General features: G+C 41.9%; 1 protein-coding gene across 4 annotated transcripts in view; it reads right to left on the bottom strand.

Annotated features, from left to right (window-relative positions):
• LASP1 (LIM and SH3 protein 1) overlaps positions 1–23,213 on the bottom strand; it is a 54,011-nt gene that overhangs the window by 11,525 nt on the left and 19,273 nt on the right. For all 4 annotated transcript variants that reach the window (XM_063138530.1, XM_063138528.1, XM_063138529.1 and 1 more), the window contains exons 3-4: positions 12,934–13,018; positions 2,094–2,201 (exon numbers count right to left, since the gene is read on the bottom strand). In XM_063138530.1, coding sequence (XP_062994600.1) covers positions 2,094–2,201; positions 12,934–13,018 — 193 coding nt within the window. The remainder of the gene's footprint in view (positions 1–2,093; positions 2,202–12,933; positions 13,019–23,213) is intronic.

The following is a 23,213-nucleotide window of genomic DNA, read 5'->3' on the forward strand; positions in this document are numbered from 1 at the left end:
TCATAGAGCAACCTCCAATTGGAGGCTGAATATTCAAAGTGGTGCCAGGCACGGGCCATTACACGGGTGAATGGGGCCAGTGTGTTCTTGTAGGTAAAATGAACCCAAATTGGTACAGCGAGAATATGGGCTTAAATCTCATCTTAAAAGGATTATGTGATGGCTCTCAGCAAGCCACATGCTCTATCTAGCCCTCCCAACTTTGCGGAATGTGAATAATTACTGGGTGATAGGAACAATGAAAAACCATGAATGAGTGGTTCTAAAATTCCTTGCATAGCCCATGCTTGCTGCGTTCACATGACACCCCCGCAAGGGGGACTGCATATTCAAAATGGTGGCTGCACACACCATGTACATGCCACCCCTATGCTGGGGTGTTATGTTGTTTGAAGAATCACGATTTTTGTTGTTTTCCTACATGAAGAAATTGTGAAAAAGGAAATAAAGTTTCCCGTCTCCTCCAACTGGGTCCCTAACGAGCCATTATCATGCCAACTGCCCCATTCCATTACAACTTCCAGCAAGAGCAGGTGCTGGAAAGGCTGGGCTCATGTCTTTCCAACCCAGATACAACAGGAAGAATCTAGCAGCTGGTTCAAATTCCTCATGCCTGGGCTACTGAAGCCTTCTGTATACAGCTGGAGACGGAATACAGGTCAAGGGGAAAACAGCCGAAAACAATAGCAGACAGTCTCTTAAAAGCGGGAGGGAGAAGAGTGCATGCATTTTGCTACATTTTCCAGATATGAGACATACAGCAGGGATAAACCAGAATTGCTCCATTGGCCCACAAGAGAACTGGGATTCCTGGCTCCCTGTGGTCTGATCCTCCAAATGCAGAAACTCATTACCATACACTGTCGTGGCACAAACACAAGATGTTTAGTTCAAAGCCACTTGAAGCAGGATAAATTCTGCTAACACTTCCTCATTTTGTAAATTGCTCATACCATGAAGTGAACGGGAGAGCATAAATGGTAAAAATCTTCCAGGCTATGCTCTTGTTTTGAAGAGCTGATAATGCAGACGCCTAAGAATCACCTCTATCGTTTATAAAGAGCTTTGGCTATTGGGCGGTATAAAAATGTAATAAATAAATAAAACAATAGCTTCAAACATTTTTACGTGGGGGGAAAAAATGGCAGAACATTTTTTCCTAAGTAATTTATAGGCAAATGCAAATAAAGGGGCTCTGGAAGACATCACAACTACTTAGTAGTTCTGAGTAGTACCCAACTCAGAAAAATGACCCCGGTAATTGTCACTGTCATGGTTGCCTCTAACATGCCAATCACACAATACATCAAAAGTCCAAATGCTTTTTTCAGACTGGTGACTAAATACAACCTAAAGAAAATAAAGTAATTTATATTTCCTGGAAATTGTTTACTAAGTAATGAAGTTGGGGGAACCATTACGTAACCCAATTCCTACAGCAAGGGTAGACACTTTGTAAATGAGACCATATTTCCTGCTTAATCCCACCTACTTCCTACTTCTTTGTAGGAAAGAAAATTCAATTTAGAAAGTGATCACCAGCTTCAGCATTTTATTTTCGTATAGAAAATTCAACATATGAAGAACAGTTGTGAGCTGAGACTTTAAGTGGTTTCCTTTTATTGATTTTGAGGAAAAGACCCAATCTGAATTTGTAAAAGACGTAAGTTTTTCCTATAATGTAAACTGAGATGGCAAATATTTTCTTAGGCAATATTGTTAAAATAATAGTGCATAAATGTCTTAGATTTTATTCCTTTATCATGAAGCTCCGTGCATTTTTATATTTTTTGCAATAAAAGAGAAAAATAAGAAGAAAACTATGTTCAGCATTTGGAATTTTAGAAAAGACAATGTATTGTTTCATTTGTTGTGCAGAAAAAGCAAGCCAAATACTGCTCTACAAAAGAAGGACATTCCTGCAATGCGGCCTGATTTAAAAATACCTACTCTAGAATTCAGGATTTTACAGGTGAGACTTTTAGAGTGAAACTGTGCCTCAGTAACAGCTGCCAAGGTTAAAAAACTGAAGTTAAATAGCATTATTTGTATAAAAAATTTAGGCAGAAAATTCAATATGCAGGGCAACTTACATTGCTGATCTGATCCTGAGTCTTCTTGATCCGCTGTAGTTCAGGGGTGTCAGCCACTACACTGAAGCCCTTGCCTTTATTTTTTTCAAATTCCTCCTTGTAGCGGACCTATGTATGAGGAAACATATACGATATTATTTACCCACAGTCAGAAGCTCTTTCAATATGCATAGGTCCTAACTTGCAGGGCCAGGATGTGGACCACAAGCTTACGCAGCAAGAAAATCCACTACTGTTGAGGGGCAGAAGTATCCAAGTCACAGTAGAAGCAGGTTTCAAACCCCTTTCGGAAGGTTGAGAACCACTGAGCTAGCATTAAAGACTACATTAATTATGTACCATCAAGTAAGAGCCTGGTATGTGTGTAAGTAGAGATGTAAAATTTCCAGAAATTTTAAAGCCGGGGGGGGGGGGGGGGGAGGTGGGTATTTTGGGAAAAATTGAAAAAATGCAATATTTTTACAGATTGAAGGTCACTTTGATACTTTAGGAACATAAAATGTAATTATGTACAAGTTGGCCTGGTATAAAATTATCACATTTGGTATATTAAAAGTACAGTGTATTCAAACAATTATTACAAATTGAACTTATTTTAATTTTTTACTTTTTTTGGTAACAAATGGAGCTAGAAGCTCCTGAACTGTAAGGAACACCTGAACTGTAAGGAACCTCTTTGGTTTTGCCAGTTTAAGAGGAGCAGACAAAAAACAATTAAAAAACAACAGAAGAAACCATCAACATTAGTAACAAAGAAAATTATTTATGTTTCCACTAGTCCTCCACAGTGTCAAGCAGAAATAAAGCACCCATTCCCATAAAAAGAAATGAGGGGGGGGGGGAAGGGGGACGCACACCAAGATTCAATGAATATGCATGAAATTTAATCAGACTCATTTTCTGACCTATAGCAATCACTATCAGTTTCAGTCTCTGCTTCAATGGCAGTGCCCCCTAGAGGCAGAAATGCATCTTGCACTTGTATTTGACAGCTGTAGTTTCAGTCTGCAACCTAGGACTTACTTGTCCTCGGTGCACAGAAATTGTAATAATCTGATAATGTTCATAGTTTTTAGAAATCATTTGGAAAAGTAAATATATGAACACCTTGTCTTATAAGCATTTTATTCATCATGCTAAAATAAAACATTCCACAATCCATTTTTTCTTCACTTTTTTCTATTTTTTGAAAAAAAGACAACAAAGTTTTCAGGAAAAAAACGGGGGGGGGGGGGGAGAAACGTTCCTCCAAGTTTTTCCAGGTTTTTTTCTGGGCCTTCACATCTCTATGCATAAGCCCTTTAAAGTGAACTAACAGCCAAGTTTTTCAGGAGCTCATTATCTGGCCAGATCTCTAAACAGAAGTACCACTATCTGCTACAACAAGATCACATATCACATCTCCACCTCTTACATGCAGATGACAGTATTAGACTGTTGCCACTGAAAAGCCTTGGGCAAAGGGGAACACTAAATTCTCCCAGATGCTTTGAGTTAAAGGAGACTTTTCTACGTACACAAAGAAAAAATCTGACCATTTATCAAATATAAATTCTTACACTTTACCTACGAAACATAGAAAATTCATTTTCACTTGCTCTAGTTTGCCCAGTAGCTATCAGACCTTACTGCATCCTATCACTCATGGGCAAACCATTTTTATTTGCTATTTTGTTTTCCTGGGGGTGGGGCTGAGTCAAGGCAGAGGGAAACAGAAAGGAAAAACACTGGAAAGAAGGAGAAGACAATGTTGTCCAATGCACAACTTCCAATATTGATACTCCCATACTGACAGTGCAATTCTATACATATCTAATCAGTAAGCCTCACTGAGTTCAGTGAGATTTATTCACAGGTAAGTGTTTACAGGAGTGCAATCTTAATCTCAAACTGCACCGGCTGCTGGTCACAAGAACAAACCTATAATGAATATTTTAAAGACATTATATATTCCTCTATAGGAATATATAGGGAAGCATGCAAAATGTGTAAAGCATGCCAAATAGATGCAAAGCCTAATTGTAAGTATGAACATGAAAGTATGCTCAATTTAGTTGTAAGTTAACACATTTTAGTGTATTATTATTATTATTATTATTATTATTATTATTGTTATTGTTATTGTTATTATTGTTGTTGTAGCCTTCCCAACCTAATACCATCCTAGATGTCTTGGGCTACAATTCCCACAGTCACCAGTCAGTATGGCCTCCAATACATCAAGAGACCAAGGCTGGTTTAGTGGTCAAACTTGCACCACTGTTAAGGAAACATAAGTAATATCAACTGTAAACTTGATTTAAATCAATGGTTTAAATTGGCCTTTTTTATTGCTGATTTCAACAATTTTATTTATTTCATATTTATACTGCCCAACAGCCAAGGCTCTCTGGGCAGTTTACAATTAAAACCATAATATACAAATCAACATTTAAAACTTTTTTTTTTAAAAAAAAAAGTCATATAAAACCAGAATAAGTTAAACTCCAGGGACAGCTTGCCTAAAAAGGTATGCTTTCAGGAGGCATTTGAAAGATGTTACATTTTCCACCTCCTGATCTGCACGAGGGAGGATTTTCCAGAGGGTGGGTGCCACTACAGAGAAGGCCCACCTTCGAGGTTCTTCATAACATTCTGTTCATCTCGGAATGACGAGCAGGGCCTCCTCTGACGATCGTAAATGTTGTCTGAGTGTATATAAGGGAAGGCCGTCTGCTAGGTATCCTGGTCCCAACTTGTTTAGGGCTTTATAGGATAGTAACATAACCTTGTACGTGGCTAGGTAGCTAACAAACAGGCACTGCAGTTCTTTTAACACTGTTTTTATGTGGGCAGAGCTAGGCATCCCAGCGAGCACCCTAGCTGCTGCGTTCTGCACAAGCTGCAGCTTCCGAACCACACATATGGGTAGCCCCACATAGAGCATGTTACAGTAGTCTAATTGTGAGGTAACTAGTGCATGAATGACCGTGGCTAATGATTTCACCATGGCTAATGATTTAAACACTTTGATTTTGGTGCCAGGTTAAACCCTTTTTATTTTCCCAGGCATCTGTATTTTTAGTTAGTTGAAATCACATTATGCTTCTCAATTTTACTGTATTTATATTGTAGTGAACATTTTAATTTTCTATATACCATCCTGAAATCCTCTTTTGGATAAAGTTACTATCTATAAATATTTTAAAATAATAAATACTTCATTTGAGCCAGTAAATTACCAAAGTAAAATTTATCATATGGGCCAATCAATTTATTTGGAATAAGACATTCCCTTTTTTGCATCCAATTTGTTTGCCTCCAATTTTAATCTTGGAATTCTCTCAAAGAACTGCTTTCATATGAGATTATGGCTCAGTCTGAATGATACAAGTGACCTTTGACCAATGTTTATGAATTGCTGAAGTTGTGGGACATGTTCTTGGTGAATCCAGCTACTGAGAGCATATAAGCTTTCAGACATCCCATGGAGAAGAGAACTTTCTAAATGTACCCATCCTGGAACTTGATCTGAGTCACTACAGTCTGATTAGCCAGAGATAAGAATCACATGTAATGATATTCAGGAAGTTAAAACCACTGAAGTCTTTACTAGATAAATCCTCTCTACACTCATCTTCCCATGTCTATTCTCCTCCCCACCCCCTTAAAATAATTGACCAAGTAACTCTTAAAATAATCCTGAGGAATGCAGACTGCACAAATATATTCAAACTTAGTCATACTTATTTATTTATTTCTATGAGTCTAAGCGAAGTTTGATTATCTGGATCCAACCTTCATGTACACACACACACACACACACACACTTAAATATATGTCACAATGTCCCCACAAGTAAGTTTAAGAGTCCCCCACCTCAATATTTGTTCTTAGCTAGCATGCTATATATGCACGTGCAGTCATGAGAGTTGGAAAGGAGGATCACCAGACGGTGGTTGCTCCCCCCACCCAAATGGACAGGAGCTACAAAATAATCAGAATTTTGTTGGCTCAACTTGGGATGGTGAGAAAGTTTTTGTTTTTCCTGAAAACTTCTGCCTGATGAAGAAGTCGATGAAACTCAAAAATGTATACACTCTTACAACTTGAGATTGTAAGATCTCGGTAGTTGAGTTACTACCGAGTAACTCAACTCCAGCCTTCAAGTAAGAACAAAAACCCTAAAATCATCTGCCTGGTGGATGCAAACAGCCTTGCTGGCCCGTCCAATGGGAGTCGGCATGAGGGGGAGAAAAGACAGGGAGCCTTGTTCTCACAAGACCATAGAGAGACAGTCACAGCTGCAAGCAGCTTCCTGGATCTCAAATGGTTGAGAGCCTTCAAGTAAACAGAGCCTAATACAGAGGAGTAGTGTGAGGTTAACAAGCACAGAGATATACATGACTGCAATTCTAGCAAGGAGTGAAAGATGCATGTATGTAGCCTGCAAGCATTGTGAGAACTGCTCCAGCGAAACCACTTCCCAGTGCAAGAAGTCTGAACGGCCCCATGTGTGTTCCCAAATGCATCAGATATTTGAAGCCCTGTAGATGGTAGATGGTAGTTGGTAGTTGGTATGTTGTTCCCAAAGGTAGGATATGCACAGTAAGCAAAACGAGGTCCTTGGGTTGGTATAAGAATACACAAAGCTTTGGTATTTCACACAAAGGAGTCAGCATTCATATGTAAGCAGAGCACATTGGATTACAAGCATCACTCATTTGCACAATGCAATTTTTTTTTTTAAAAAAAAAGGTTTTGTAACTATCCATTATCAGCTGTGCATCACATCCAACTCCTCTACATATTGCTGGAATTTGGCTCCTTTCAATTCTTCTTTTGTGGAACTTGAGAGCTTGCATACTGCTACATGAGCCCATGTTAGTCCAAAAATGCAAAATAAAATATTGATTTCCTAAGACCACAATACCTCAGAGATTTTGACACAACCGCCCAGAGGAAAGCTCTCTAGATTTGCCAATCTCCATCCTAGAATATGCCTCTGGTCTGCAAGACACATCTGACTCTCACCCTATGTTTTGGTGGTCATCACCCTACTATCTTACATGTTCTTCCACCCCATTTTACTCCAAATGTCAATTTTCTCCATAGGGAAAACTTTTTTTCCACCACATACCTTCAACTTTCTACCTTTTATCTTTCTCTTTAAATTGCAGCTCAGCCACAAACTCATTTCCACTGGGCATGTCATACACTGAGCTCATTACTCCATCCGTAAAATGGGAAATCAAATCACCCAGAGATGTGAGAACTGAGAACATGATTAAATGCAACTTGTCAGATATCTACTATACCAATTATAGTAGATTATGACTGACCAGCCTCGGATTGGGACTATATCTCCTGGTGGTTCCATATGGATGTATAGCCTGGACTCCAATCAGGTGAAGAGCCTTCAGTGTGGTGGCCCCCTTTCTTTAGAAACCCCTGCACCTGGAGGTCAGTCAGGCACCAACACTATGCTTCTTTCAGCGCCTCCTGAAAACAGCTCTCTTCCAGGAAGCATTCTTTAACTAACCAGCCACAGCTTTTATTGGCATTCTGCTTTTAAAAGAGCAATTTTAATAATGGTGTTTTAATTCATTTTACTTCTTACATTCACCTCTCTGTAATCTGTAAACTTGCCTAAAAGTTGCATTCATCATCTGAGGATCTGTTATATGTCCCACCTCCAAGAATGGGGAGGTTGGTGGGTACTCAAGACAGGCCCTTTTGTGTAACAGCAGCGGAGTCATGAAATTCCCTTCTCAAAGTGGTTAGGGTAGCCTCCACTTTATGATCCTTTACATGGCTGGTGAAGACAACATTGTTTCACTAAACTTTTAATAGCTAATGCCACTTTGATTCTACTATTACTCTCTGGTTTTATTGTACAAAACATTCAGCTCTTTGTAATTGGTTGTATTACATTTTTAGTTGTTTTTTATTTGTACTTCGCCTCACACATTCATTGAGCAGAGGGATAATCTAAAAATATTCCAAAGAAAAATAAATAACATTACAACAGAGAATTCAGCAAGGAAATATGCCTACTGATGTTTTGCAGACTGTGTGCAAGCGGGACATTTCTCCTGCACACCAGAGGGTGAAGCAACAGAGTGCAGCAAGCAGAGGGAGTGCTCAGACAAGGCTGGCTTTCAGTTTTTTCTGTCCTTTTATGGGCACTCAGCTGGAATCAACTCAACTCTGATGCTTGCGGAAGGCCAGACATGAGTGAGTCAGGCAAGCTGGCTACCTCTTTCCCATGTCCTGCTCAATGCTAGGCTATTATGAGCTGGTAGAAAGAGGATGACGGGGGTGTACGACTAAGAGAGACAAGGCACTAAATGGGGAAGTCAGGAGGGGGGGAGGGGGCTAGCAGCCCCTCGCCCCTCAGTGAGAACCAATGCTATTCATCAGACTAACAAAAAGGTATGATTTTTTTCTCCAGCCGGCCGCGCCTGTTAAGGAGCTATGGAAGTCTAGCCAAGCTATGACTACAACCTCAGAATAGTTCTAAAATCAATAGGATTGATCTGGAATAAGTGGATTGCCTTGTAAGCCTATGCGGCAGGGTCCTGCTATTTACTGTGTAATCTGTACAGCACCATGTACATTGATGGTGCTATATAAATAAATAATAATAATAATAATACATCTGTGTGCATTCTACACAAGTGCATAGGTGGGTATTAGACACAATTCAGCATCTTGAAAACCTCAACCTTCATATAAAAAAATGAAAACCATTTTTTAAAAGTGGACAAAGTGTGGACAACGTATAGTGCAATCTAAAAACTAGGATGGAAGGAGGAACGTCTGATCAGATTTCCAGAATAATTTATCCTAGTCCTAGGAAAAGGAGAATAATTTTTGCAAAATGAACTTATACAAATTTCCATGCTTTATAGAGGTTGAACTCTCCAGCTTTTCCTGGTACAGATTTTGGTTTTTGTTTAGTAGCGCACAATATATAGACATACCTACACCGGGGACTGGCTGAACACTGCCCTGACACTATTCAAAGAATATTTTACTAGTTGTAAACCACTCTCAGTTACACAAGTCCATTCCCAGAGTTCTCCTCTTTTTGAGGAGGAAATGGTGTTTTCTTTTGGATGGAGGTGCTATGTGAAGGAGTGGGTCTTACTCTTCAGAAGTGCACATGGTTCGGGGTTAAGACAACACAAAAAGTAATTATCTAATAAACCAGTACAAATCAGCTGTGTGGAAAAGACTGCCCAGCTATGGTACGCAGCTGCCTTATGCCCACCTTAGTAAAAATGATGGACAGAGGTTTAAAATAGCACTGCTTACCCTGGAGCAGAGCAACTACAGGACTCTAAGTCTCAGATGCTGTCCTGCCACATATCCTTACTCTGCCCAAGGTGCTATTTTCACCATTTGAGAAAGCAAAAACACAGGAAATAAACCCTCCTATTTCATGGCTGTTTGTGGGCTGCAGGTGTTAAAATTAATCCAACCGGAGGACTTGTTTACTCACATAGAACATAATTGTATGCTTTGGGCAAGTTATCGGAACTAGCTACGCCTCCTCGGCTACTCAAAATAAAGACAGAATTCAGAGGTATTTCAGAGTTCCAGATGCCTTTAAAGAAGGTCCAGCAGGAGCTCCTAGAGTTACCAGATGGTACAACATGTGGGCAATATTTAAATTCTAAACCAGTGGGGCAAAGACAATTTCCCTTCTGCATCCAGCACAATTTCTAACATGCCTACTTCTCTCATGGAAAGAGCAATCTGCCCAAGTCATCACACTGGCTTGACACAGTGCTATTCTAACTGTGGGGCAATTCAGTCCTCCACTACAAGGCTGTCACCTGTCCTGCTCATCTTCTGTTCATGGTGTCTTTCTGCTCCCCAACATACATAGACACACAGAACTATTATAAGAAAGTACTGTGAAGGGGGATGGGATTACCAATCCCAAACAGCAAAGAAAGGTATTTGAAACAAAGGCTCGGAGGCCTGATGTGGCCATGTGCTATTGGCTGAGGAACAGCAATTTGAAAATAAAAAAATTAAGAGTTCTACTATCTTTCCAGTTAGAGGTGATGAGGGAGGGGGAATATGAGTGATGCTTTTCAATCTATATCTCTGTGCTCATCTCAAATGTTTTAACAGCCTTCACACTGCTGTCCAGTAGAAAAATGTTAAGCTTTCCATGAATGTGCTAAGAATTTAAATACTTTTAGATAAGAGATTGCAACACTAAAATCAGGCATCGTTCAGCACATTCAAGTACTGAGCCTGTCCTCATTAGGCCTTGGCTTTAGGCATCTGGGACAGACGTTTCTGGGTCAGTTTGTTAGGCTCTCCCTTTCAACACAACACCTTGGCACTTTGCCTTGAGTCTTTCATTCCCTCAAGCCACTGCAATTGGGCACAGATGTTGAAGTCAAAACCAAGTCTCCCCAGATGGCAGATTAAGACAGAAGGGGAGCACATCAAACTCCCTAGGAAGAAACAGCCGTCCTATCCAGGGGACATATTCCCATCAAGCTGTCAGCCTGTTTGTCTCTCACTAACCTATGGACACATGGAAAGAATATTGGAGATGAGGAAGAGAACTACTCCTGGGCTGCCTCCTACCCACAAGCTGCCTCGTGACAGCTTCATATACTGGCTTCCAAAATGCATTACCACTTCTGAAAGTGAGATGTCTACCTGGCACGGTATTAACACCCTGGCTCAGCAGAAAGGTTTTCCAGTTAGAGGAACTTAAGAGCAAGGCCTCTATCCAGAAAGTAGAGCTGCACAAAATGTAACACCACAAGAACCTCAGCTTTTAAGAAAACACAGAATGTTAAACGTTTCTCCTTGTGAATATAGAGAACCATCAAGAACATGAAAGCAGCATGTGTGTGCAACTACTACTAAACATGGTGCTTTCTTTACAGTGACTAACACACAACCCTCTTCCAGAGGGTTTAGATCAATGTTAGATGGGCAACACCAGTATTGTGGGTGGAATGAGGTTAGTCAGGCATTGAAAATGAATGGAATAGGAAGCGTCCAATGGCAACAGATGCTATGCTTGGCGAAAGAGGCAATGGAGAGAAGTAGTTTACAATAACATAGGTGAGCTGTGGTGGAACTCTACTCATTTACTTAGCCCAATGATTAACTGAGTCCCAGATTAGAATAGTATTCCAGTTCCTAGGGACTCAAAAGAATTAGCATTTTACAACAAAAACAACATTGAAGAGAGTTACAAGGAAAGCTAAGAAAAAATGTGCAAATCAGGAGGCTATTAAGCAATGGAGCCGCATTACAGGAGACATTTCAAAAGTAGAGCTAGAATGTGGGGGGTGCATGTATGTAAGTCTACAATATCACACCATCTGTAAGTAACAAATTCTGTGGCCAGAAGAGATCACATAGAAAAGCACCAGACTTTAGGTTTCTCCCCCTCTAAATGAGAGAAACCTCTCCAGGGAAACAGTCTTGAGATTCATAAAGTTTAGCATGGGAGAAAAGCTAATCCTGAATGATCCCCAGTAGTGTTTTTTTTTTTTAAATCTTCCAGAATAACCATAGCTGCTACCCACCCACGGAGAGGTTTCCCTGTAACATGTTTGCTTTCTTTTCCACTTCCCTCTCCAACTTGCCCAAAGTCATTCATAGGTAACATTCTATACACACTACACAAGAAAGAGATTTGAGTTTAGCAACAGAGCTCTGCCTTGCATGTAGAAGATTTCATGTTCTTTCCTTGCATCTCCAATGAAGATGATCTTCACCAGCAGGGCTAGGAAAGGCCTGAACTTGGTGGGATGGCATTGGACTAGGTGGACTGCAGTGTAGCAGCAGTATTTGTTTCTGCTGCAAGGACCAATTAGCCTTTAAAATATCACCAGACTTAAGTTGTTTCTGATATTCAGATGTCAGCATATACTATATCTATATTGCAAGAGTTTGTCTTCATGGTGGAAAATATGGAAACATGCAGGCAACTCCTGTGCAAATGCTTAGAAACTGTTTGATTTTATAAACACAAATAAACCATGGTGACTTATTTCTGAGTAAACATAGAAGTAATTTGGCTACAACATGCATGGGATTATAACTTCCTTTAGCGCTTCGAGCATACAAAGAGCTGTACCATCATTTGCCCACCCTTGCAGCAACTGTATACAGTATGATAGAAACAGTGTGTGATGCATTCAGAGCTGCCACTACTACCACTCCTAACTCACAGTGGAAGAGGGATTTGAAAGAAGGGGACACCTTGTGCAGGAGAAAACAAATTTGCACGTTGTGCTCTTCAGAGTTGACTGTTAAAAGCAGTCCCCTATTCCTTATTCAGGGTATGAATGTTCTTGAACCTATCACTCTGTGCTGCTTGATTCCTGCCCATATTGCCCCACTTGTCTCTCACCACCTTCCGTACTATAATATTCCAAAGTGCTTGGTAGATTTTCCGCATGTTATTTGCTCACCTATTTACTGTATAATTTATAGCTTGCGTTTCTCCCCAGGCAGGTGTATATTTGTTCTTTTTTAACCTGTAAATCCACCCATCTATGTAGATCTTTCAACTGCTTTTTAGGAGCTTTGAGTTCGTGTCCCTCAATTACTGAATCATAGATGTCATCTGCTTGTAAGGTGGATGCTTGTCAGAGCTTGTTCATTTCATTTCAGCTTTGTTAATTTCATTTCCTCTGACAATATTTTAGCAGCTTTCTGTTTTGACAAATAAGCAGAATTCTATTTTAAGAGAGGTTGACCTTTTACTAATATCCTCTTTGGGTGTTGCTTGGAGAAGGCTACTAAAAGAAGGATATAATTGACAAAATATAGTTGGCAACATGTGATGAACCACTGGTAGCCTTACTTGACTCTGAAGTTCGCTCTGCTGCTTAAGGCGCAGGTTCTCTGGAGTGTCTGCCACCATGGTGAAGGACTGCTTCGGGTAGTGTCTGCAAAGGGAAGAAATGAAGTTATGTTAACAGTGACTCTTGTTAGGCCAATAATGAGCCATCGAATCCACAGAGGACAGCAACATCAACACAGCCTCTATCTATGCCAGATACTTCCCATCCAGCTTGCATCACTGTGAACTGTTCCTGAAATCTACCCAGCCATTCAAGGTGCCTCTGAACATCTAATAGAATGGATATTTGCTCTTTCTCTATTGCAGCTGCTTTCAGTATGCGGAGGACTACAAGGAACTATTGAACAAACTACAGGAAAATGCTGACATTCCCTCTGTGAACTCCTTGAACTGAATCAGCTTCAATATATCAAAATTCGGGGCGGGCGGGTGGAAGGGAGAGAGAAAAGGCACATATAGTTGGCAACTTTATGAATAGGATAGCCTTGTTGTAAGTCTTACATTTACACCCCCCTTCTCAAATACCGGAGGCTTGTCATCTCCCAAAAAGGAACAAATCCCCCTACAATTTGTTCCTTTGCAGAGTAACTTATTTGAATGTATCCAAATTTAGAAGCCATCATCTATCGCTTGCCTTAGAGGCAAATGTAAGAGAAGCTGGGGTCAGGCCAGTCAAAAACATGACAAGTAACTAGCTTTAATGCTTTCCCCCTCACTGCCCATCAGCTAAGCTCAGGAACGATCCAAGAATTTCCAGGCTATGTCAGAGTTATTTTCAAAGTCCAAATCGGGCAACTTAAGAAGCTACTTCCATGAAAATTTCAGCTTATAGTGGTGTTTTGGGGTGGAGGAGAGAAGGAGGCTCAACTAGGGACCTGCCCTGCAGTTATCTAGTTTGTTTGGCTGATAAGGAATTCATTTCAAGTTTTAAGCTAGAAAGAGGTAACTACCTCTTAGATGCCTGCACAGTCATAGAATCATAGAATAGCAGAGTTGGAAGGGTCCTACAAGGCCATCTAGTCCAACCCCCTGCTCAATGCAGGAATCCACCCTAAAGCATCCCTGACAGATGCTTGTCCAGCTGCCTCTTGAAGGCCTCTAGTGTGGGAGAGCCCACAATCTCCCTAGGTAACTGATTCCACCGTCGCACTGCTCTAACAGTCAGGAAGTTTTTCCTGATGTCCAGCCGGAATCTGGCTTTCTTTAACTTGAGCCCGTTATTCCGTGTCCTGTACTCTGGGAGGATTGAGAAGAGATCCTGGCCCTCCTCTGTGTGACAACCTTTTAAGTATTTGAAGACTGCTATCATGTCTCCCCTCAATCTTCTCTTCTCCAGGCTAAACATGCCCAGTTCTTTCAGTCTCTCTTCATAGGGCTTTGTTTCCAGACCCCTGATCATCCTGGTTGCCCTCCTCTGAACACGCTCCAGCTTGTCTGCATCCTTCTTGAATTGTAGAGTCCAGAACTGGACACAATACTCTAGATGAGGCCTAACCAGGGCCGAATAGAGAGGAACCAGTACCTCACGTGATTTGCACAGAGTTACTTTTTCAACAGGCTTTACACCAAAAAGGCAACTTTATAAGATTTCCCTTCCTACCACCAGCGGGACAGACATTAGTTATGACGAATTTGTACCACTGCATTGCAAAACATCAAGCTGTCTCAAGTAACTTTAGTCTTTATGAATGCAGAAGTCATTAATCTTCTAAAGCTTCAGAGACTCGAAGAATTTTCATGGAGGCATAGAGTGGTTAAGTTTTTGCATACCTCTATTTCCACACACACATTGCTAAAATACGCAAGCACAACCACAAATCATGAACAGAAAGATCTTGCAACTACAATCATTTGGAGAAACTAATGCAAGTTACTTGGTTTGCATAAACACAATCAGGCAATTTTTAGAGCCATCATTGGACAAAAATAAATAAATCAAAGTTCTTTTATCTAGGGGGCATTGTAGATAATCAAAATCATTTAGAAAAACATGCCTGCAGAAGTGCAGTATTATTTTGTGCAGAATCCAGAGTATCCCAGCATTCATTTCTGAAAAAAGGAGATTTCTAACCCTTATAGCTGCAGGGGCAAGCTTGAAAATGAGGCCAATGCTTAGCAAGCTCATAAGTGCCTGAACAGGACTCCAGTGGCTGAGGAGCAGTGATCCTGGAAGATCAGTGCCCTTCCCAATAGGTAGGAGGAGCAGAACAAGCCAATATCTACACATTTGCAGAATTCTTTTGCATCACAGCATTTGGGTTATCCTGGTGCAAAATTCAGAGTTTTTCAAAATGCAGCATGCATGGAGCTCTTTCGCTTTAATGAAATCACTCTTCAGAGCTTGGGCATCTCATCTGTCCTTGGGCTACATCAATGAAGCGTCAGAGCCTTCCTTCTCCGCTCCCAAATGCTGTCAGTTTTGCTTTCTTGGCGTGTGAAGATTCACTGCATTCTCCTGAGGAGAATTAGCCTCCACTCATTGGATGGCAACCTCCACTTTGCCATTTTGGGAGCAGTAGTGGCTGAAGGAGGGGGAAGCCCCCTGCCCCTTCTCATTTCAAAGTTCCCTTTGGAATCCACCTTTCACATTTATCCACAGACAGGGTATATGCAACACTGCGTTGATAAGATTTTCTCGCTCATTCAGTATTGCATTTATAATTGGTCCTAACAGAATGGTATCAGACTTGGATCTCGAAGAGTAGCCCTTGAGTCCTACTTCTGCTGTGCAGCCTTAACTCCCCACAAGCTGTAAAAACGGAATAGTAATGATCTGCTGGAAAGCACTGTTGTGTTGTCAGTCACCAGTATGCAAACTGATCATTAAATACTATTAGCTCTTGTACCCAGTGCTGTCTATTATAACTCTTCAACCGCACAAGATTATCCACCGATACCACACAAAGTTGAGCCACTAGCCACACCAGGGAGGAGGAAAGGTGTAACGATGTACGATTTAGCAGAAAGGCAGGAAATGCAGGGTTAAAAATAGAGCTGACTACTCAGAAAGACCAGCAAGAATGAAAAAATGCTTAGATGTGCTTGCTAAAAAGAAAGGCAAGCAGCAAGCAACAGCATGCAGTCAGCACCCTTCCCCCAAACATCTAGTACCATACAAAGTATGCAAACTCCATGGCCATGCCATTATCTGTGAGGAAGGTGGCAATGATGGCAGTGTTTAAAAAACACCCTCATGTGCAATTCTATAACATCAGGACCAGATTATGTTGAATGACCAAAATATTGGAAACAGAAGGGACCACCCAGTAAGATTGTTAGGCCAATGCCCAAAATTATGAAGGCACAGAGGAAGAGAGAAACATAGAGGAGTTGTAGCAACCAATAGGCATTCAGTATGGTCTGTAGCATAGGTGGGCAACATGCCACTGCCCAGGCCTTAAGTGACCACACCCCCGGTCACCCCCAAATTTGCTACTGGGGCAGAAGCACTGACGAAACAATAGTTGGCTTGCTGCCAAAATTCAGCAGCAAACTGCCAATTATTTAGCTGCTGCTGAAATTCAGGGATACACAGCAGAGGTGTAACCCCTAGGGTGTTCCAGGGAGTTGAAGTTGCCCTCCCCTGAGCTATAGAGATGTCATATCCTGGAAGATGGAAAATGAGTCAGGAAGCTATTCTTTGGGGCAGGGAGTGGGGAGAGTATTAAAGATGTATGCCTTAATTTAAGTCCTGTCTGGCAATTTATTATTATGAGTGCCAGTGAAATAGAAAGCAGCCTGTCAGCTTGAAGACCTTCCCCCAGCCTGCAAGCATGACAAGGCTAATGCCTTGAATGAGGATCTTGCACCTCCTATGTTTGCCCTCACAACATTTAAACCCAGAGGGGTCCCTTAATCCCAATTCAGGATAACCCGCTTAGAGCGGCTAGTTATTCCATGTAACCACAGTATGGTCACAGAACAAGCGGGTAGCTAGCTTGAGCCATAAGAGCATTAGACATTGGAAGATTTAGGTTTTAGTTTTTCTTCAGCTATGGCCTTGCAGCAAACCACTCTCGCTTAGTTCACCAATGTGAAACATGAAACAGAAGCAACATCTCAAAGAACAATTGCAGATGAATGCAATAGTAAATAGACAATTATTATAGCACTCCAACTATAGAAGTGTCTCAATAAGCCAAGGGTGACAGGTAGAGTGGATACAAATCAAACACGTCACTTTTGCTTTTAAGTTTGTAGGACTATAAAAATGCTATATTACTACAAAATTGCCTTGAAAAGGGATCAAAATTGTAAAATGAAGAGACTGCTGGGAACCGAGCTGAAATTTCTGAACAGCAAGATGTGGACAGAAGGCTGCCATTTTGAATACATGTCACCCCTCTCTGCTCCAATTACCTTTGGGAGAAATGTGATGTTATGCTAAACCTGCAGCTGCTGCTAAAAATGACAGCCGGAGTCCTAGCTCTTAGTTTTCATATCGTAACTTTCTTCTTTTCCCTGCCGTTACTCCACGTCACTGACTGCTGTTAGGATAGAAATGTAGAATCTTGGGACCCTAAGGCATAGGAAAGTTCTACTAGATGATAAGGGGGAGGAGAAAGATAGATATATGAACATTTTTGGAAGCAGTTGCACATTTAGTGTAATTAAGTAGGAGGTCTGAGGAACTACTGCTCCTGAATTCTGGGACCAATTTTGGTTGTTTTGATTGGACCAAATAGTATGATGCTGACTTCAACATTGACTACGTGGACAGCAACCAAGGTAGTCATTTACCCCTTCATTTGGGCCAGGTATCATCTGGAGGTTTGGACTTCAAAGTCACCAGTATGCAAACGCCATGCAGCTCTACCTCTCTTTTCCACTTAATACACCAAGGAAAGTCATGGAACTCTTGAACAAGTCCATAGATGTGGTAGTGAAAGAAACGAGGGAAAACAAGCTGAAACTTCATCTGGAAAATATGGAGAGTCTGTTGGTTGGGATATAGGTGGATCTGGATAATGATGTGGAAATGCTCCTGGATGGGGGTTGCATTCCCCTTAACGGACCAGGTGTGCATCTTGGAGGATGCTTCTGGACTCTTCTGCTGAGTTGCAGATAGAGGCTCTGACCAGGAGTGCATTTTACAAGCTGTGGCTTGTATGTCATATCCAACCTTGTCTGGAGTGGTTGGGACTGGCCTCAGTTATCTTTGCATTGTTTAACTCCAAACTGGACTATTCCAATGCGCTTTACATGGGTCTGCCTTTGAAGATGATCCAGAAGCTGCAGCTGTTACAAAATGAAGCAGCTGAGATTTTTAGGAGGTGCAAGGAAACCTGAAAATGAATTCTGATCTTCTCAGTGGTGAGTCCAAAATTTTGCAACTCCCTTCCCAATGACTCGTGTTTTACCCTTTCTATACAGGTGTTAAAATGAGCCTTGAACACCTTCCTCTTCAATCCTGACTTTAACTGAGATTGTAGTTTAGCTTATGTGTTTCAGTCCACTTCTCAAAGTATTCTGCAGGCTTGTTAATGTGGCTTCTTTCACTGTATCTTGCCTTTTCTCTCATCTGAATGTCACTTTGTGAGGGCACAGGCCTAAACAATGGCTTTAAAATAATTTAAATACATTATTATAGAAAAGGCAATAGATTGAGAGCATCCAATGGAAGAACCATTGAGCAGGTTTGCCCTAATGTAACATAAAAAAACAGGTGGTTGCAAGCACAGTCTCCAAGCCATTCAACTATTTCTGCCCCATGGTGGATTTCTGAAGAACCACTGCCCCTCCCAAATAAGATGCAGACCAGAGTTGCAGATGCTACCAAAAAAAGCAACATGCGCAGAACATGCGTTCCCAAATGTATTGGGAAAGACACTCATTCAAAATTTCTCAACCCTTCACAGAGCCATCACACCAACCCACCCACACACAAAACTTTGTCAGTTCCATTCCACAGGGGACAGGAACTACCTAATGTAATGGAGAATGAAGTCTCAAATTCCCAGTTCCACTGCTATTGCAAATGCCTTTTAGATGCATGAATTTTATATTTTCATTAAATCCCAGATGGGAAATGTAGGACCCTCCAGATGCTGCTGGACAACAGCTCCCACCATCCCTCACCATTGGTCAACAACAGTTAATCCAAATAGTGCTAATTGGATGCTGGTGAGGATATTTATTATGAATGGGGGTATTCATTATGAGAAGTATACTGAAGTTTATGGCACAGAAGCAGCTAGGCTATATTGCACCACACACAAATCTTAACAATGCAATTATGGAGAGTGTGTGTGTGAGGGGGGAATCTTGATTATAAACACTGTGTGAACCATATTTGTATACAACAAGAATAGATCATGGATATTTTAATCTCTGGATAGTCTTGCTATGCATTTATGTTCTTGATTATATTATTTATAATATCTAAATATATTCCTCTGCTGCACACAAACAAGTTTGAGCCAGGACTGAGAACGCTGTCATTATAAGAAGCAATTCATAGAATGGAGTGCCACAGAAGAAAAGGCACTGTCTGTCTATCTGTCTTCAAAGGAGTAGCTAAATAAGGAGACAGTGGACAAGCAGGCAAGTTGTTAAATTTAGGAGCAGCCTCAGCATTTGCTGAATCTGGTGCAAGGAGAGGGGTGGACTGCAACCAGGCTGACCAATGACTAGCGCCTACACATTTGCTACTCATTTGACTCTGCTGCCTGTGGTAAACATCAACTCTAGGTGCCCAGCTAAGAAAAGCTTCTGTTAATTTTAAGGGAGTTGGTTCATTTTTCTCCTGTCAGGAGTAACTGATATTTAACAGGGTAGAAGCAGCACATGAGGCTGAACTAGGATACTAACCAAGTGCTGGAGAGGTAGAGAACTCAGGCTATGGAGAAGGTGGCTGCTGCAATCTAGCTACTGTGTCGCTAGATTGAAATGGAGCAAGATGGAGCAGAGACCAGCAAGAACAAAGATCAAAAGATACTTATCTGTTGAGTACTAGGGGGAATCCGCACGTCGTTCCGAGATCGCTTCTAAGCGACCCCAGTGCAGCGTGAAAGCGATCGTGTAACTGGCCTTTGGAAGAGCCGACGAAGAGACGTCCTTCCCGCCGCCGCCACCCGCAGACCTCCTCGCCGGCTGGGACGGAGAGCTCAGGGGAAGAAGGCGGGGTGGAGAGCTTCTTCCGCTCTCAACCCCGCGTTCTTCAGCCGAGCTCTCCTTGCCGGTCGGCGAGGAGATCTGTGGGTGGCGGCGGGAAGGACGTCTCTTCATCGGCTCTTCCAAAGGCCAGTTACACGATCGCTTTCACGCCGCACTGGGGCCGCTTAGAAGCGATCTCGGAACGACGTGCGGATTCCCCCCTAGAGGGGTTGAAGTATGTAGGAGAGGCAATGCACATTTACCTGTTGCTCATGGGGGCGGGAGAAAAGATAATGTTCCGTGTTTTAATCTTTTGTAAACCACCCAGAGAGCTTCGGCTATGGAGCAGTATATAAATAATAATAATAATAATAGTAATAATAGTAATAATAGTAATAATAATAGTTTAACCAGGATTTAATTGTATAAGGCTGTATACATACGATTTGCCTGTCAATGAAAACAGATTCTACGGAAGAGACTGCTGTCTTTTGTTGTTTCAAGCCGCTTTTAAAAAAGAAACCTTCCAAGGCATACACCATGGCTAGGCATACTGGCACATTTATGGTTCAGTCACGGTTCATGAGCTTTATGCTGCTACTGCAGAGAGCCAGGCTCCTTAGTTTGCCATGGCAACCATATCCAGTGCTTGTGTTCAAAACGAGAGCTCCCAGCAGTGGCCTCTGAGTTTTGGTGCAGAGGAAAGACAAGAAAGGATTTATTTTTTAAAAAATGTAGAAAATCCAAAAAAAAGGAACTATTAGAATTCTAAAGAGACATGTAATGAAACTTTGGGAAAGGGTGCTGGAGATCCCAATGCCCTAAGCAATTCGAGAGACCTGCCAATACTGGTTCTCTTCTTTTTACAGTTATTTGCAACACGATACAGAACCCAGAAACAAAATAGGTTGATCAAAATTAGAAATTGATAGTTCATATTTGAACTCCATTTTCTACTTGCTTAATTGCTTCTGTGTTCCACCAAAATTTAACTACTTCCTGTATGCATCATATTTAAAAGATGGAGCTGTCCCATAAAGCAGGGAATAAAATAACAGGAGATCTGATAAAGACAATTCATACTGTCCAAAAAGATACAAGAATCTGGGATGCTTGAGATCAATACTTAAAACCAAGTGGTAGCTTAAGGCAGGGGTCCCCAACCCCCGGTCTGCGGACTGGTACCGGTCCGTGGCCTGTTAGGAACCAGAACAGGCGGGTAGCTAGCTTGCACCCACCCACCTCTACCCCCACCCCAGTGTACCTGGGCGCAGGGCGCCATCTCGCCTGCCCAGCCGAAGCGAAGCTAGGATGCTGGGGTGGGGGTGGGCGGCTTCGGAATGGCGCGCCCAACCAGAAGCCGCTTTGGGAGAGCTACTTCCGGGCGCGCCGTTCCCAAGCCGCCCACCCGAGCATCCTAGCTTCGCTTCAGCTGGGCGCCCACCCAGCCGAAGCAAAGCCATGCTCGCCCGCCCCACTCCCACTCCAGCATCTCTCAGAGCGGCTGTGGGAGAGCGGCTTCCGGGTGTGGCGGCGGGGGTGGGGAGGCTGCCGCAGCTCCGCTCCGCTCCTCCCTCTCGGGGACCAGGCGGGCGTGACTCTGGCCACCGCCACCGCTTGCAGGCAGGAGCAGGCCTTGAAAATGCAGAGCAGGTTGCAGCTTGGGCTGATGCTTGGTGGGAGGAGGGAGGGTGGCTGCGGCTGGCAAGGAAAGGGGCGGCCCACCCCTTGGTGCCTCCCTAACCCCTCAACCCACCCACCCCGGTCCATGGAAAAATTGTCTTCTACGAAACCGGTCCCTGGTGCCAAAAAGGTTGGGGACCACTGGCTTAAGGCATTCAACACTGAACTACCATCAGGGAAGCTGATCCCTACAATAGCACAGGAGCACTGTCAGTTATTGATCTAGAGGGAATTTGAGTGGATACAACAACTAGTCCACCATTCCTACAAGAGCTTGGTTTCTCAAAGGAAGCATGCATTTGAATATTTTGCATAAGCATTAGTAGTGAGATTTTGGAAACAAGACAAGACGACTGTGCAGATTTGAAAGAAGCAGTGCACTTTATAAGACACCCAGGCAAACAGCAAGAAGATATTTTGGCAGAGAAAGCTGTTGAATCTGTGCCTTGGAAATTTTATATTACTACCATTATAATTACTAAGCAATGGACAGAGAAGGAATCCAGTGCAGAGGAGGAAAAGTTGGGATCCTCCCCACTTATCTGAATAAGACAGGCCTTGCCACTCTCGGTTTGCCATTAAAAATACAAATGCTTGGAACAAGGCAAAAGAAGAATGCATATACACAAAACAGACACAGTTATTACACAACTTATTTAAAGGTTTTAATAAAGATGCTGAGTGTGGCCTCAATCATATAAATGATCTCCGTCTATCTCGTAAGCTTTACTACATACTTGAATGAACATGATCTGATCCCCACTTCCATATTTATGGCCTGCCTCAAAACCCATTCCATGATCTCCTCCTTGCAAAGCAAATTGCTGCCTTCAGCCCCTGCAGATTATACTCCCTGCCACTTCATAATAATGGTGAGGGGGGCAGTTCTGTAGCTACTCATTTTCTATTGCACAAGAAAATATATTTTTAATGCAAATAAAATTATTTTTATCTTTCACATAAGATAAAGGCCCAGCACTGGTGCATGTTGTCCGACTGCTCCTGCTGCAAGTGGGAGTAACTAAACAACACAGGGACATTCCATTAGGTTCCAACTCTGGTCGGTTTGCAAGTCACAGTAAACAACCCGTTCTCACTTGTAGAAGGAACACTCAGGCACCATGCACCACTATGGTGCTGCATTCATACACATACATACATACATATACATACACACACACATTTAGTGATTGTGATATGCAATCAAGATGAAATTGGCAAAAGTAGTCCTGAAATCACCCCAAAAGTTTCAGTTTTAAGGGGTAAAACTGGCTTGCCCACATCGCAGAAAACTGAGAGAGAGGAACACCCTGAACTAAAGGTTTATCTGGCACCGAATTTGAACTTTGAGGGGAATGTGTTTAATTAGAAGAGGGTTCTAATACCAACGAATGCAAGATCTGCAAGAACCTTTCATTTTCCAAGTGTGACCCATAGTTAAAAAAAAACTTTAGAACTAGTCTTTTCCAAAAGCTTTTCAAAGTATTACATTACGTATAAGT

The sequence above is a fragment of the Elgaria multicarinata genome, chromosome 11, assembly GCF_023053635.1.
Source record: "Elgaria multicarinata webbii isolate HBS135686 ecotype San Diego chromosome 11, rElgMul1.1.pri, whole genome shotgun sequence".
Taxonomy (NCBI): Eukaryota; Metazoa; Chordata; class Lepidosauria; order Squamata; family Anguidae; genus Elgaria; species Elgaria multicarinata.